This window comes from Salminus brasiliensis, chromosome 1 (genome assembly GCF_030463535.1).
Source record: "Salminus brasiliensis chromosome 1, fSalBra1.hap2, whole genome shotgun sequence".
NCBI classification, from domain to species: Eukaryota; Metazoa; Chordata; class Actinopteri; order Characiformes; family Bryconidae; genus Salminus; species Salminus brasiliensis.
In genome coordinates, this window is record NC_132878.1 from 72,826,857 (window position 1) to 72,841,268 (window position 14,412).

Here is a 14,412-nt window from a genome sequence, read left to right on the forward strand (position 1 = left end):
AAGACTTAACGGCGTGAGCTAACGACGATCATTTTATTCGGAAAACGATAAAGATTTTAAAGTAAAGCTGTCCTAAGACCGTATCGTAAGCTTGTCCACAGGCTCCATTTAAAGAGTAATATCCTCGACTAGCCTGCTAATCCCCGGAGCTAGCTAATCTGCTAGCTAACCGTTCAACACGGAGGGAAAATATTGAGTATTAAAGACGAAATAAACCCTCATCAGAGAGCGAAATAACAACCTGGCGATGTTGGCATTCACATACATATACGAATGCCTTTCTGTAAATCCATAACGCGAAAGAAATGCATGTGTATGGATGCCGACTACAGCAGCAGCCCCCCTTACGTCTTCCCCTACAGCTCCCCAGCTGGGTCCTTTTGAGCTTTTTAATCGGCGGTTTGATCGCTTCGTGCCCTGTCTGTGTTTAAAGCTGTGTGGTTTGGGAAATGCAGCAAAGATCTTTAAAATCGTATTTTTAAAAACAAAAGCTAAAACAGCTCTAAGCCGGAGGCTGCGTCGCCTCTGGGAGCGCATTAGTGGAGGTAGAGTTTGGGCCCCTCCCAGCGGCCGGCGGCCCGCCCTGCTCACACCCGGTCCCGCCTGAGCTCTGCCCGAGTCTGGGGGAGAACCGTGCGGGCCTGGAGAGTGGTGGAAAAAGGTAGGCCGCTCCGTAACCGTATCAGGTTAAAAACACACTCGGGCGCTGTTCAGTGGAATAGCACTGCTGCTGTAACATCTAATAACGCTGTACGACTTTGCAAATGACCGTGTGTTGTGTACTTTTATAGGATTAGCGCTGTCGCTGCAGCTAGGCCTTCGGTAGCGAGGCCCTGTCGAGGCCTGGAGATAAGAGATAGGCCGCAGCGGCGAACACGTGAAAACCCGAGCTGCAGAGCGCTGAGGGCTTATTAACGCATTGTTAAATGCGCCTTATGCTTTTTAAACAGGCAGAAATGCACATATGTAGGTGTTGGTGTGGGTTTTGTGTGATTATAATTTATTGTTTTATTAATTCAACATGGCGGCGGGTGCGGCGGTGGGCGGGACTCTGGCGGCGGCTCTTAGCGCCATTACAGGCGGCTTCAGCCGCAGCTCCGCCCCGCTAGACCGTTGAGGAAGTGCTCTGCATACACTCAGATAAATCCAAAATATACAGCTATAATTATTTATTAAATTAATACATTTTAGGTTGTAGATCAGGTAAAATGGTGCAGATAATACTCTAAATGCATTTTAAAAACTCACTTTAGCTCTATGAAAATGAATGAATTTATTAAATGCAGTTAAGGTGTCCTAAAACAGATGTACTGAATGTAGACTAACTAAAATACAAACACCTTAAAACAAGTTAGCTACTCATGCTAGAAGATCATTTTGTAATGAATTCAACGTAAAACAGTCTAAAATAATCAATACTCACCAAAAATGAAATGGTTTTTAAAAAGGTGAAACTCCTGTAAATACAGATAAAATAATAAATGACGTTAAAATACTCTGAAAGCACATAAACTATGAGCACTGAGAATAACAGCAAAATATTCTTTTAGTGCAGTTCAGTTTAATAAAAACTGAATTTCAGATTAAATGCTTCATCGCTGTTATAAAAAACTTCAACTACAGATAAAATGTTAAATTAAAGGAATAAGTGAAAATAATTCAGTAATAAGTAAAGTGCTATAAATGCACATCCCTGCTGAAAAAACAGCTGGTCCACAAACCTGACCAAGCTGATTGACCACAAGACCGTGCAGGTTGACCAGCAGGACCAAGCGTGACCAAACTCAAATGCAACACTGTGATGGTCGGCAGAATCGCTCGCTGTTTTCAAACGCAGACTGAAGACCCTCCTCTTCCGAGAATACTTGGGCGAATAGCAGAGTGGTCTCCTTACTGACTTGTGTTTAGTAATGTCTAAACTTAGAGGTATCTTTGAATTATTAGTCTATTTAAACTAGCTGAGGTTATTCTTGGGTTAATAGCAAAGCACTTTTGTAAGTCGCTCTGGATAAGAGAGTCTGCTAAATGCCTTAAATGTAAATGATGGTCAAGAGCTGGTTAACCCGCTTGCTTACCAGCATAGGGTATGTTTTCGCCTGGATGACCAGCTTTTCAACCACCTCAACCTTTTATGTTGGTAAGCAAGCGGTTTTGAAGGTTAAGCAATTTTGAAGGCTATATCCCTGCTGAAAAAAAATCCAGCTAAAGAGCAGCTTGTTTCAGATGGTCTAAGCTGGTCATCAAAATAACTGGTTAACTGATGTCTAAAGATGGTTTAGAAGTTTAGAAGAAAATTTAGAAGAGCAGAATGTTTAGGTGACACTGGACTACTGCACTAAAATATCTAAAATATATTTTTATTCATACTGGATTTGAAACACCCTACTAATAAATGTTACATTTCTATGTAGTCCTGGTCCAGGTAGATTTAGCCTTAGTTTTTGTATTTTTGAAATATGAACACATTGGTGTCGGCATGGGGGCAAAGACAGAGATGTACATGGCAAATATTGGGGTCGGGAAATAGTTTAGTGGAAAATCGGATTACCACAGTTTACGTCTTACCTCAGATGCAGTCGATTATGTGCTTCTATAGTTCAGAATGGGAGATGCTACTCTAACGACACTCCGCATCTCATCTCAGGAAATATACACCCAAATTGTTTCATTTGTCTTAAACATCCATTAAAAAGCTACATGAACAAGTCAATAAACACATTTAGATTAGAGATTAGTGGGTGGAGAGGTAGTAAGGTATTGAAAAATATTATGTGGGTTTGGTTAAAGCATGTCTAACTGTGTGGTAATGATGAGTGTGGTGTTGATTTTTCAGAAGCAATGACCAGTCACTTTGAGGTCGATGTCTGTCAAGCTTTAGAGGGTACCTTATTTTATGCAAAATGGACATGTTTCCATTTCTGACTGTGACCATTTTCTAAAAATCAGTAATGGTACAAATTAAATTAGTTGTCATGGTGTGTTTTCCCCTTTTTCTGTCAGCATGCAACACCAGTCGCTGTCCTTCTGAGGCAAAAAATAAATAATAAACAAATAAATAAAATATATATTTTTAAGAAGTTTTATAAATACACATGAAACACAGGAAAATCTGTGCCCAGCTGCACTGTGAGTAAATAAACAAAAGTGATACATTAAAAGAAAAAAAACTTGTGTGTAAAGCAATTGCCTCTGTAATAATCTTTTGTCCAATATTATATAAAATTGTTCCTGCTGAGATAGTTGAAGAGTATCAGTATGTGATTTTTATTAATCATCATGTTTTCTTTGATATTCTTCTCCACAGGATTTAAATTATTATGCAGATGATCAAGGGGGTCAATGGATGAAGATGTGACGACCCTCACTTTCCACTCCCACCAGCCCAAGATCATATTTCATGGGTCAAGTAAGTTACCAGTACTGAGGGAAAGTGTATACACAGCATAACGTTTGAGCAAAACATTTTATAAGAGTCCTTTAGATTTAGAATAGGTAATGATATTAGGTTCAGCTCTAAATCTCCCAAGGAGTTATTTTTACCTCAGTCCCAAATCTAGGACCATTATGTGTTGTTCTCCGTTTGTTTAATTTATTCAGAAGTTCTTTACTAGTGTATTTACTGAGACACTCATACATACAAGTCATGCCTTTTACTTAATTTTTTCATTTTCTTTGTATTGTGCAACTATTTTACAACCTTAGGGCTGAAAAGGTTTCGTACACCATAAACATTTTATTATTATTGGTCCAGGTGGGGATGGCGAAGCTGTGGAGGACGAGGTTGCCGTAGAGCTGCAGGGGACAGTCCTGGTCTCTACTGTAGAAGGGGATGATGGAATGGAGGTGCATGGCTTTGCTCCAGAGGAGCTGGTCATCCAGGACGGCATTGAGGATGTGGTGGCCGAGTATGTTCAGTGTACGCAGGAGGACGATGAAGGCCTGGGCACCGTTGCTGTGGAAACCTGCGTGATGTCACCTGGTGTGGCTCTGGAGGAAGAGGGCCTGCAGGTGGACGTGCTGACGGCTGCTCAGGTGCAGGAGGATCCGGACGGGTGTGGAGATTACCTCATGATTTCCTGTGAGTGGCACTACCCAGAGGAATGCAATTCATTCATGATCTGCTAGAACTGACTGTCTGGCATCTACACCTTTGCGATTAGGGACGATGGGGCTGGTTTTAGCAAATGCACAGAAGGTGCATCATACAGAAGTGCTTGTATTTGTTGCTTTCAATCATATAAATTGAATCTTTCTCTGATCTCTTTGAAATGACTCAAATAAAATGTTTAAAAACTTTGTAGGTAAAATATCTGAAAGCTAGGATTTTTCTGAACTTCATTTGTCTTCGTTTGTGCTTATCTGTTTTTTCCTCTAGTGGATGAAACTGGAAAGATTGTTTCAGATGAAGACACTAAGGTCACAGTTGAGGGCACTCTGGAAGCTCAGGACGATGTAGAAAAGGATGATGAGGGCCAAGAGGTCATCAAGGTTTATATCCTTAAGGCTGACCCAGGAGAGGATGATTTGGGTGAGGCAAGCTTCATCATACAGTGAAATTATGTCTATAGAATCTGATGACAGTATCCATCTGTGTATTTGTCTGTAACATGTAATTCAAGCATAATTTATGTACATGAATGGAGCAGCAACTATATAGCAACTGTCTAAATATTCTCTCAGAGGACAATTAAATATTAAATTCACTGTGTTTTATGAAGCTAATGTGAATGTAGGGATGTAACGATTCACGATTTAGCCCATGATTCATTTTGATTCACCAAACAGTTTGATATTTTCAGATTTACCTCAGATTTCTGACTTTCTTGCAGATGTTTTTGTCTACTTGACTTGACACTGAACTGTGTGGGCTTCTTCGCCATTTCTTTTCCCTATGTAATTTTAAGGTGGCACTGTGGATATAGGAGATGCTGATATTGATGTGGCTGACAGTGTGGAGCTGGTGGACCCTTCAGGGCTGCCTATCAGAGAGAAGATGGTCTACATGTCAATGGGTGAAGCTAATCAAAACCAGGATGACATCAGTGAGTTATTTTTTATTTTATTTTGTATTCTGACCGTTTCTGTTGTATGTAGACCTTCTCTACCTGTCACACACCTTGCCTTCTTTTATCGTTTTCATGTAATGCTAGGATTTCAGTGTAAAATGCAATTTAAATACACATTAAGGAAGATCTGTTCTAATCTTCTAGGTGTATTTATCTTAAGCATTCAGCATCATGTTCATCCAAATGTTTTCCTTGCTATAAACAGCAGGTTTTGCATAAATAAATAATCTAGTTTTTTTATGTAGTTTTCTTTTCCAACTTATTGTTTAAAACACAGATTGAAACACTTGGTGTTTGGTGGTTGTGAGTGAGATGGTGTATGTCCCCTGACAGATGTTGCTAAGATCACTGATGAAGTGTACATGGAAGTGGTGGTGGAGGGTGAAGATCCTGCCAATCCTCAGCGGCCGTTTGATAACACCTCGCTTAACAAGGACTTCATGCCTGTAGCCTGGGCAGCTGCTTACGGTTAGTTGTTGATACAAAGGCATCATTAACATTTCCGTTCTCTTTACCATTAGATCACCTCCAAACTCTGGAGTCAACCCAATCCACCCCTAACCATAGACCAAAAACATTTTATTAACATATTAACAAACATATTATTAACCTTATTTCATTGCATCAAAAATGCCTCAAAGAAATGAAGAACTCTTAATGGCATTCAGTCCAGACATTATTTTCTTTCCATCCATTTATCCAATCCAGTTCATAATATGATATAGTTAAGGGGATATTGGTAAGGGGATTTAATGTCATCATGTCACATTTTTCATTGTAGATTTTGTTAACACATAAGAGTTCCCTAATTCTTTTACCTACATAGGTGCTATGCCAGAACCTTGAAGTCTAGTTATACATAGCATGTCTCAAAATATGAAATGAAAACGGTTTGGCAGACAGTGATCCAATTTTAGTCTCAAAAAGACATGGCCACAATGAAACATGGCCTTCCAGGTTTCCTCTTTAAGCGACACGTTGCGTCTAAAATTGGATCATTGTGTGCCAAACCTTTTTCATTTTATATGGGTGTTTCCTTACTTCTGAGACACCCTATACATTTAGCCCACGGACATTGTGCATGCATCACACTTTTAAAATAATATAAAAATATTAACAATTAGTTCAGTAAGTAACTACACTGATTTCAGGCTGAAATGTATAAATGCTTACTCAGGTGGTGAGGAGGCTGAAAGTTGCGAGAACAGAAATGGAGCGGCTAGTGCTGTGTTGCACATTGAAGAATCCGTCATGATAGAAAAGCTCAACCGCCAGCGAAGCAAGAGCAAGAGCAAAAAGCGCTCTGAATCTCGGCATATTCAGACAGGTACTGTGTCTGCACTCTCACACCAAACAGCTAATCATAGTTCTATTTAAAGCCTTTACAGGAGTTGTTTGGTTTCTGAACTTTGGGCAACTTTTAATAACTACATTTTCTAATCTGAGCTCTCTTTTCTTTTTGTTTTTTTTTCTTAGCAATTATAATTGGACCTTATGGTCAACCACTTACAGTGTATCCCTGTATGCTGTGTGGAAAGAAATTTAAGTCTCGCGGATTCTTAAAGCGCCACGCCAAGAATCATCACCAAGATGTAATAAACAAGAAGAAATACCAGTGCACAGACTGTGATTTCACAACCAACAAAAAAGTCAGCCTTCACAACCACATGGAGATCCACGCACTTAACAGCAAGGCAGCTCCATTTGAGTGTGAGACATGTGGTAAAGATTTCCACCAGCAGGCGGCACTCTTTTCCCACCGGCTTCAGCATCATCATCGGGAGACGAAGCTTCAGATACCACCGCCATCCACCAAAATGCATTGCTGTAAATTCTGCGATTATGAAACAGCAGAGCAGGGGCTGCTCAATCGCCACCTACTGGCTGTTCACAGCAAAAACTTCCCACACATCTGTGTGGAGTGCGGGAAGGGCTTTCGGCACCCTTCAGAGCTGAAAAAGCACATGAGGACTCATACAGGGGAGAAGCCTTACTCCTGCCTGTACTGCGACTACAAATCAGCTGATTCCTCTAACCTAAAGACCCACGTAAAGACCAAACACAGTAAGGAGATGCCCTACAAGTGCGACCGTTGCTTCCAGACGTTCGCCGAAGCTGAGGAGCTCCAGCAGCACTCCCTTACACACGAGGAGGCCAAGAGCCACCAGTGCGCCCACTGCGAGCACCGCAGCTCAAACTCCAGCGACTTGAAGCGCCACGTCATTTCCGTTCACACCAAAGACTACCCACACAAATGCGACGTTTGCGGCAAAGGCTTCCACCGGCCTTCTGAGTTAAAAAAGCATTCTGCAGCCCACAAGGCAAAAAAATTGCACCAGTGCCGCCACTGCAGCTTCAGAACCGCAGACCCGTTCGTTCTCAGCCGCCACATCCTGTCTGTGCACACCAAAGAGCAGCAGGCAATTTCGGACAAAAAGGGGTTGAAGAAAGCCTTCGTGCTCGGAACTCACAGTGGCAAGAAGGTTTTGGCCAGCGCTGGGGTGTCTAAAGTGCGCAGGGAGCGGAGAGTGTATCAGTGTCAGTATTGTGATTACAATACTGGAGATGCTTCAGGCTTCAAGAGACATGTCATATCCATCCACACGAAAGATTACCCACACCGCTGCGACTTCTGCTCCAAGGGCTTCCGCAGACCTTCGGAGAAAAACCAGCACATAGCGCGCCACCACAAAGATCTAATGTCTGGAGTGTGATGTTCTTCAAAAAGCTGCTGTCAGTAGGGCTGCACGATATATCGCTTGTTGATCATTAATGCAGTGTCCGCCTTTGCAGTCCTGAACGCTGCAGTGTGTAAATGACCCTCTTAAGAGAAGGGTGAGGTATGCAAATGAGCCTCTCTCTAATTTAGACATCAATGAACATCTTTCACAGAAGGTTGCCCATTGACTCGTCTTTAAATATGACTTCGTTAAACTGCTGTCATTGAAGGGTGCAATATGCAAATGACTCTCTCTGGTGTCACTAAAGCTGCAATATGTGAATGGGCCTCTCTCTGATTGTGACATCACTAAACACCTCACTATGAATATCCTAATCATATCACGTACGAAAAAATGCAGGCCCATCACATCAGGGGTTCCTTTGTAAAATGTGTTCTTCAAATATTGCAAGGCATTTCGATATTGCGCCATCGCAGCGTGATATTTGTCCATGTCGTGCAGCCCTAGTGGTAAGCAGGCCTGAAGGTGCTTAGAAAAGCAAGGAAAGCAAGAAAAGCTGTCCTTGCTTTTAGCGCCTTCTTGTTTTAGCTGTGTTGATGAGGCTGTCCACAAGAGTGCATAGCATAGTCAGTGCATAGCAGTGGCGATAAGAGAGTAGGGCCAGGGCAGGCCTGGATATCATTGTTCTGGATATCGAGTGTTTCAATACTGATGCAGTACTGATAGCTAGACAAATTCCAGAATAAAGATTATCTGTACTCTCTTAAGTGACTTACCTCAGAAATGAGTGTGAGGTTTCTATTTACTGACTGCAGTAAATGTATGGTGATCTAAACATCTAAACAGCCAGTCACCACCCTAGATTTTAAAACAAGCATGCTTATTGGCTCACTGATGAAAGACGAAGAAAGACTGCTGTGATATTCAAATTTGGTGTTGAATGCCACAGAAGATATTTTGTAGTGCTAAAGGAATCCAGCCTGTATCAATAAAGTATTGAATGAATCGATACCTTTTTTGATAAGCAGGGCTGTCCAGTTTTGAGGCAGGGGGATTAGAGATCATTACAGGGTGGAGATTTCTCTGCTCACGCACACTTTAAACTCTGCAGTTAGTAAATGTGTTTGAGCAGGACAGTCACCAACCTGTGCTAGACTCTGATCCTCCAGGACCTGAACTGGGCACCTCTGGAATAAACTGTGTGATGCCCCAATATTCTTACATTCTTTTTGTTTGCAGTTTTCTGTTGGGCTTTTTGTTTCCCGCTTCTGATTGATATGATCAGTCCGGCATAGCTTTGGAGATGCACCACAGTAAGCTTGCTGCCAACATGAAAGGGTCATGTAGTAGAGACAAGTTGCGCTGTGACTCGGTATGAATTCAGTGTTCGTTTTTGCATTGCTTTTGTTTCAAATGTCATTTTCTGTCATGTTGCTCACTCTGCCATAGGATTGTCCACACTAACACAGGCTGGAGTTTCATGCACCTCTTCAGATTTCTCGACAGAATGGGCTGGTCAGTGAAATGGAAAACAATGTGTAAATACAGACGACCGACCGCTGAGCCCAGAATGTGGGTTTTTGCTCAAAGGGTTTCATCCGACCCTCAAGACTAAACCCAGCACATGTGCGTGACCCCTATGTGGTGATGTGCTGTATTTCATGATCGCCAGAAAGCTGTAGTCAGCAAGGCTGCACAATATAGCGTTTATTAATCACTGTCCTGACCTTAGCCTTCACTTCTACTGCTGTTGTGATCACAGTACTGATAGTGTAGAAGGCTGCAAGTTTGACATCACAGTATTGACAGCATCGAAGGATGCAGTGTGCGAATGAGCCCCCGAGTTGTGATGTGATATTGCAAAAGGTGGCAGATAGTTTTGGTAGATGGTTTTCAGGTATCCACTCAGATTTGTAAATCGGACAAACTGGTCAGTACAATGGAAAACAATGTTTTTTAGTCTGTAATTTTTGCCAACTAGAAATGCAGGATTTAAATCATAGTTTTCTGTTTAGTGTTGTCACAATCTGAGGCTCAGAAAGCATTGGTTAATATTGTTATGTGCAGCTGAGAAACTGATGGAAACAAAGTCCTGGAACTTACAACAAAATGAGGGCGTAGAGGTATGCTGGGAAGGAAATGGCTTAGCTGTGCAAATCCAGCAAACTTTGGCTAAACTGCTTTTTAGTGTCTCCCCCACGACCATGCCCAAAATAGCATGTATGTGTTCATTGCAAATAAAAATTCTGTACTGAAGTCAATCATGAACGGATGTAGGAGCCAGACACCATGTTGTTGTTGTTCGTGTGCGCACTTGAATTGTATGTTTATTTGATTAGGCATCAAGTCTTGGTCATGATTGTGCATTTAAATGAAGTTTCTTTCCATTGTGGCAATTTTCAGTTTTGTGTGTGTTGCTTGTGTTTGATAAATTAAGATTGAGCAGCTTGCTGGTGGCACCCCGATTCAGCAGAAGCCTGACCCTTTATCTACAGTGGCACTGTTGGCTTATGGCTTATGGATTTTTTTATAAGATCTTATAATCAGACAGTGGTTGTAAGATACAGAGATGATCATTGGATTTTAAGGACAAAATCTAAGACCTTTAAGACAACTAAACGTGGCCTCTTGCCTGGTAGGACATAGAAACGTGAGGAGAATCGCACATGAAAAAGCATAGCATATAACTTTGAGTAGGTATATTCTGCAAAATGTGTGTACATAACATTTGTAAATACAAAATGATTAAAAAATAGAGTATTTTGTGTCTGATGGTTCTGTTTTCTTGTTTGTTTTCATATCAAGCAAGCATCTGCAATTTGTAAACAAGTTTAATATGACAGATCAGTACACAATATCAGCAGTAACAGTCCTCAGTAGACAAAGTGGCGATGCGACACACAGGTAAAGTATTGTTATGTGAATTGGAATGACTGTTAGGTCTGTGCAGAACTTTTCCGCAATCGAACCCAATATCTAATTTAAGTCATTAGATGAGGGCACCTGATTCACAGAAACGTGAACAACTACACGCTTCCAGACGAACCTGCTGGCTTTCCTCTTTGTGGAGGAGCACAAAATGAGATGTTGAAGACAGAAAAAAAGTCAACTCAATTTCTCCAGGAGCAGCTGAAGCTTGTCTTTGAGGGCATGAGACATTTGTCCATCTCAGCATTCACCTGAAAGACAAGTATATATGCCAGTTTTATTGACATCATCATAACTTGATCATATAACCAAAAATTACATCTAGTTTTCCACACTAATCCTAAATGTAGCTGATCACCCACAAGGTTTGGTGTCTTGACTTTTACTTTGTAAAGTTTTACACTAAAGCCACAAGGCTAAGGTGGCTGAGACACCAAACATGTCTAGTCCTGTTGGCTCCATGTTGGGGTTTTCACATTTTTGGCTGAACCACAACTTTCTGTGGTGGTGAATGTTAAAGTAAAATGTTACCGTTTGGTGGCAGAATGACGATGTTCTCAGGGTCGACACCGGTATCCAAAGAGAATTTCTGGAATCTCTTCTTCAGGTCATCGCTCACGTCTGGGCTGCGGCCTACAAACAAAAAAAGACTAGTTTAAGACAAATTCTCAAATAAAAGAGCTAATTATATGAGCTGGACCAGACTAAAATCATGTTTTTTAACCCTACCATACAGCTTGTTGAGTATGTAGGACGAGCCATCTTTGGTCTTGATGGTGTGGACAAGGGCAAACTCATCAGATTTGGCATCAACCACACGCAAGTCATTATTGTTCCCCCAGCCTGAAAAATTTGAAAAGCAAATGTGTGATATGTGACCATTTGAGAAACAGCATTCATTATTAACCTTATTTAGAAAGGAATTTGATTTATTCAGTATCTACTCTTCATTATTTGGTATATATTCTGAATTATCCAGTGACTATTGTTTCAACCTAATCCAGGGTCATGCTCTAACAGAAAATGACAGAGGGCTTCTTCCCCAGATGAAGATCTACTAGATTATTCAGCATCTATTATTTATTGTTCAGTATCTACTGTGAATTATTCAGTGTCTAAGGATTGTTCAGTACCAACCAAATCTACTTAAACATATGCTTATGCATCTAATATGTGTCTTATTAGATATGGGATATTTTATGATGTTCAGTGTTTGGTTATATTATAGATGAAATTAATTAATTAGTTAAATTAAAGAGGTAATTAAAGAGCTTAACAGACTTACGCTGGCTGTGGAAAACAAAACGTCCAGGAATGTCAGTCTTTTTAGCGAGATGTGTCATCGTCCAGCAGGAGCCATCAGCACTTGGGAACAGACAAAAACAGTGTCAAATTCTGATGGATTAATGAAGCACTCAAGTGTTTTGTTATGACAAAAGTTCAGCAGCTGTCCAGTAGATCCTATTAGAACATGTGCTGTGGATTTTCTGTTTTTGTGGGTCTATCCTTTGCATTAAATTCTACTAGCATTGTTGATTATCACTGAACATTCTTATTGTGGATCTGGGCCTAGACCCTTAGAGTGACTCTAAAGCTACTTATAGCCATCAATTGGGAATAAAATAAAAATATCAAACAGACTGTACTTTAGATTAGTGTAAGTGATGTCCAGATCTCCATCTGCTGTCGGCTCCAGTATAGCCTTTCCCATCTTCATGCTGGATTTATGACTCACAAACCAGTTTGCATTTGTGGCAAAGCCGACAATATGCCACTTTCCTTTCATCTGAGAGGTGAAAGACAATAAACATGCTTAATTTACAAGTCTCATATAAACTGCTTTTACACAAGCAAGATGAGAAACCTGGGCTGAAGTGCTTGAAACCACTGTTAAAGTGTTTTATAGATTTATAGATCTTTAGATAGTTTTAGAGATCTGCTCACACAGCCTCTATTTACAAACTACAAACCCACAGATTATACAAGTAGTAGAAAATTCAACAGTAGTTTTTAATGGATATTGTTGTAAATGTGTTTATTGTAAAATTTCTTAAAGTTTGTGTTTTATGCTTTGTAAAATATATTATTATTAATAATAATTATCAACAACAATACATAAATATAATACATAATAAATGAATAACAACTAATAAACTTAAAGTAACATGACCTGCATTAAAAGTTTAAAATCTGTATTTTCATTTATATCAACATGAATTTAGTTGCAAATAAACATGCAATCATTTCTGTGTTTCAAAGATTTCAAATAATCAGTGTGTAAGTAAATAGCTGTAAATATAAATGTAGAAACGTTAGACGAGTCCAGAATGATAAACAGAGCTGTAAATGTTGTAAAATGAAGGAACTGAAGTTTTCACAAATAGATACTCTAGATAGATTTTATCACTTTTTAAAAGTGAAGCTAAAAGCTTAAGACAAATAACTGTTACTTAAGACAAATAACATTACTATCTGTAATGCATGTAAATATGTAAATACATACAGTGTCTGGAGTTCATAGAGCAGTTACCAACCAACCCTGTGATCCTCTAACTGTTCTACAGACCAAAATATCATGAACATTACTGACCAACAGCACATTCTGACCACTGACTTTATGTTTATTAGAGTTTATTCTAATGTTATGTAGAGTTTTACAGTAAACACACTCACTGACCACTGACTTTATGTTTATTAGAGTTTATTCTAATGTTATATAGAGTTTTACAGTAAACACACTCACTGACTACTGACTTCATGTTTATTAGGGCTTATTCTAATACTGCTACGTTACAGAGCATTACACAGTGTTCATTACTATAAGACTTTCACATAGCATGTGCATGCATTATATCTTTGTCTATGTGTTTGTGTGTAAAATAAATGTGAGCTTTACCTCATCCAGGTTGAAGCCAGTCATGGGCATGATTTCTGCGCTGGCTGCTGCAACGCACAGCAAGAAGGCCACGAACCCCAGCATGGCTGTGTATTGGCTGTATCAGAGGCAGAGTCGTCTAACAGTGAGTCTGGAAGTGAGGAGACTAAAGTTGGGGATGAGGGCGAGTCTTTTATCCTCCTGAGTGAGTGTCCTAATCCATCCCTCATTCTCTAACCCCACCCCTCCCAATCAGTCATTGCACAACTCGCACATGTACCCCTGCCTGATAACGGAGGACAGTAGACTGTTATCCCAAACTCTCACATTGTTCTGTTGCTTTCTCAATCACACATGTGACTCAGCATATATATCTATTTGAGACTGTTAAAGTGATGATTCATCTAAAAATTCCATTCATTCAGTTTACCACCTTGCAGGTGAGAATTTTATTTATCTTGAGAAAACACTTTTTTTTCTTCTTTTTTTTTTTTTTACAGTTTTTAGCATTATGCCCGTTTCTAGATAAAATTACTCACCAACACTGAGCTGAGTAATGACAATAATCATGTTATTACAGCAGCCCTATTGCAGAATGTTACTTATAGAGTATAATGTGACTTGTACAACAGTCAGTCATAATATACAGAAACCAGGTGAAGTGAATAACACTGACTATCTGGTTACAGTGGCACCTCTCAGAAGGTGGGATCTACATATTAGGCAGCAAGTGAACAGTCAGTTCTTGAAGGTGATGATGATGTTAAAAGCAGGAAAATGGGCAAGCTTAAGGATTTGAATGACTTTGACAATAACCAAACTGTGATGGCTAGAGCACTGGGTCAGAATATCTCCAAAACAT

The 14,412-nt window shown here is 40.0% G+C and overlaps 2 protein-coding genes across 2 annotated transcripts; one reads left to right on the forward strand and one right to left on the reverse strand.

Annotated features, from left to right (window-relative positions):
* The first annotated feature begins 573 nt into the window (after positions 1-573).
* zfx (zinc finger protein X-linked) lies at positions 574-10,514 on the forward strand. Its single transcript, XM_072688787.1, has 8 exons — positions 574-661; positions 3,305-3,406; positions 3,752-4,078; positions 4,376-4,528; positions 4,905-5,042; positions 5,400-5,534; positions 6,244-6,393; positions 6,543-10,514. Exons 2-8 carry the CDS (start codon positions 3,340-3,342, stop codon positions 7,778-7,780), a joined length of 2,208 nt encoding a protein of 735 aa, XP_072544888.1. The 5' UTR covers positions 574-661; positions 3,305-3,339; the 3' UTR covers positions 7,781-10,514.
* Positions 10,515-10,560: 46 nt separating this feature from the next.
* On the reverse strand, positions 10,561-13,722 carry LOC140562961 (lipocalin-like). Its single transcript, XM_072688814.1, has 6 exons — positions 13,572-13,722; positions 12,322-12,461; positions 11,961-12,040; positions 11,405-11,518; positions 11,207-11,308; positions 10,561-10,926 (listed from the first exon to the last, which is right to left on the reverse strand). The coding sequence occupies exons 1-6, from the start codon at positions 13,653-13,655 to the stop codon at positions 10,916-10,918; spliced, it is 531 nt and encodes a 176-aa protein (XP_072544915.1). The 5' UTR covers positions 13,656-13,722; the 3' UTR covers positions 10,561-10,915.
* Between the last annotated feature and the right edge of the window lie 690 nt (positions 13,723-14,412).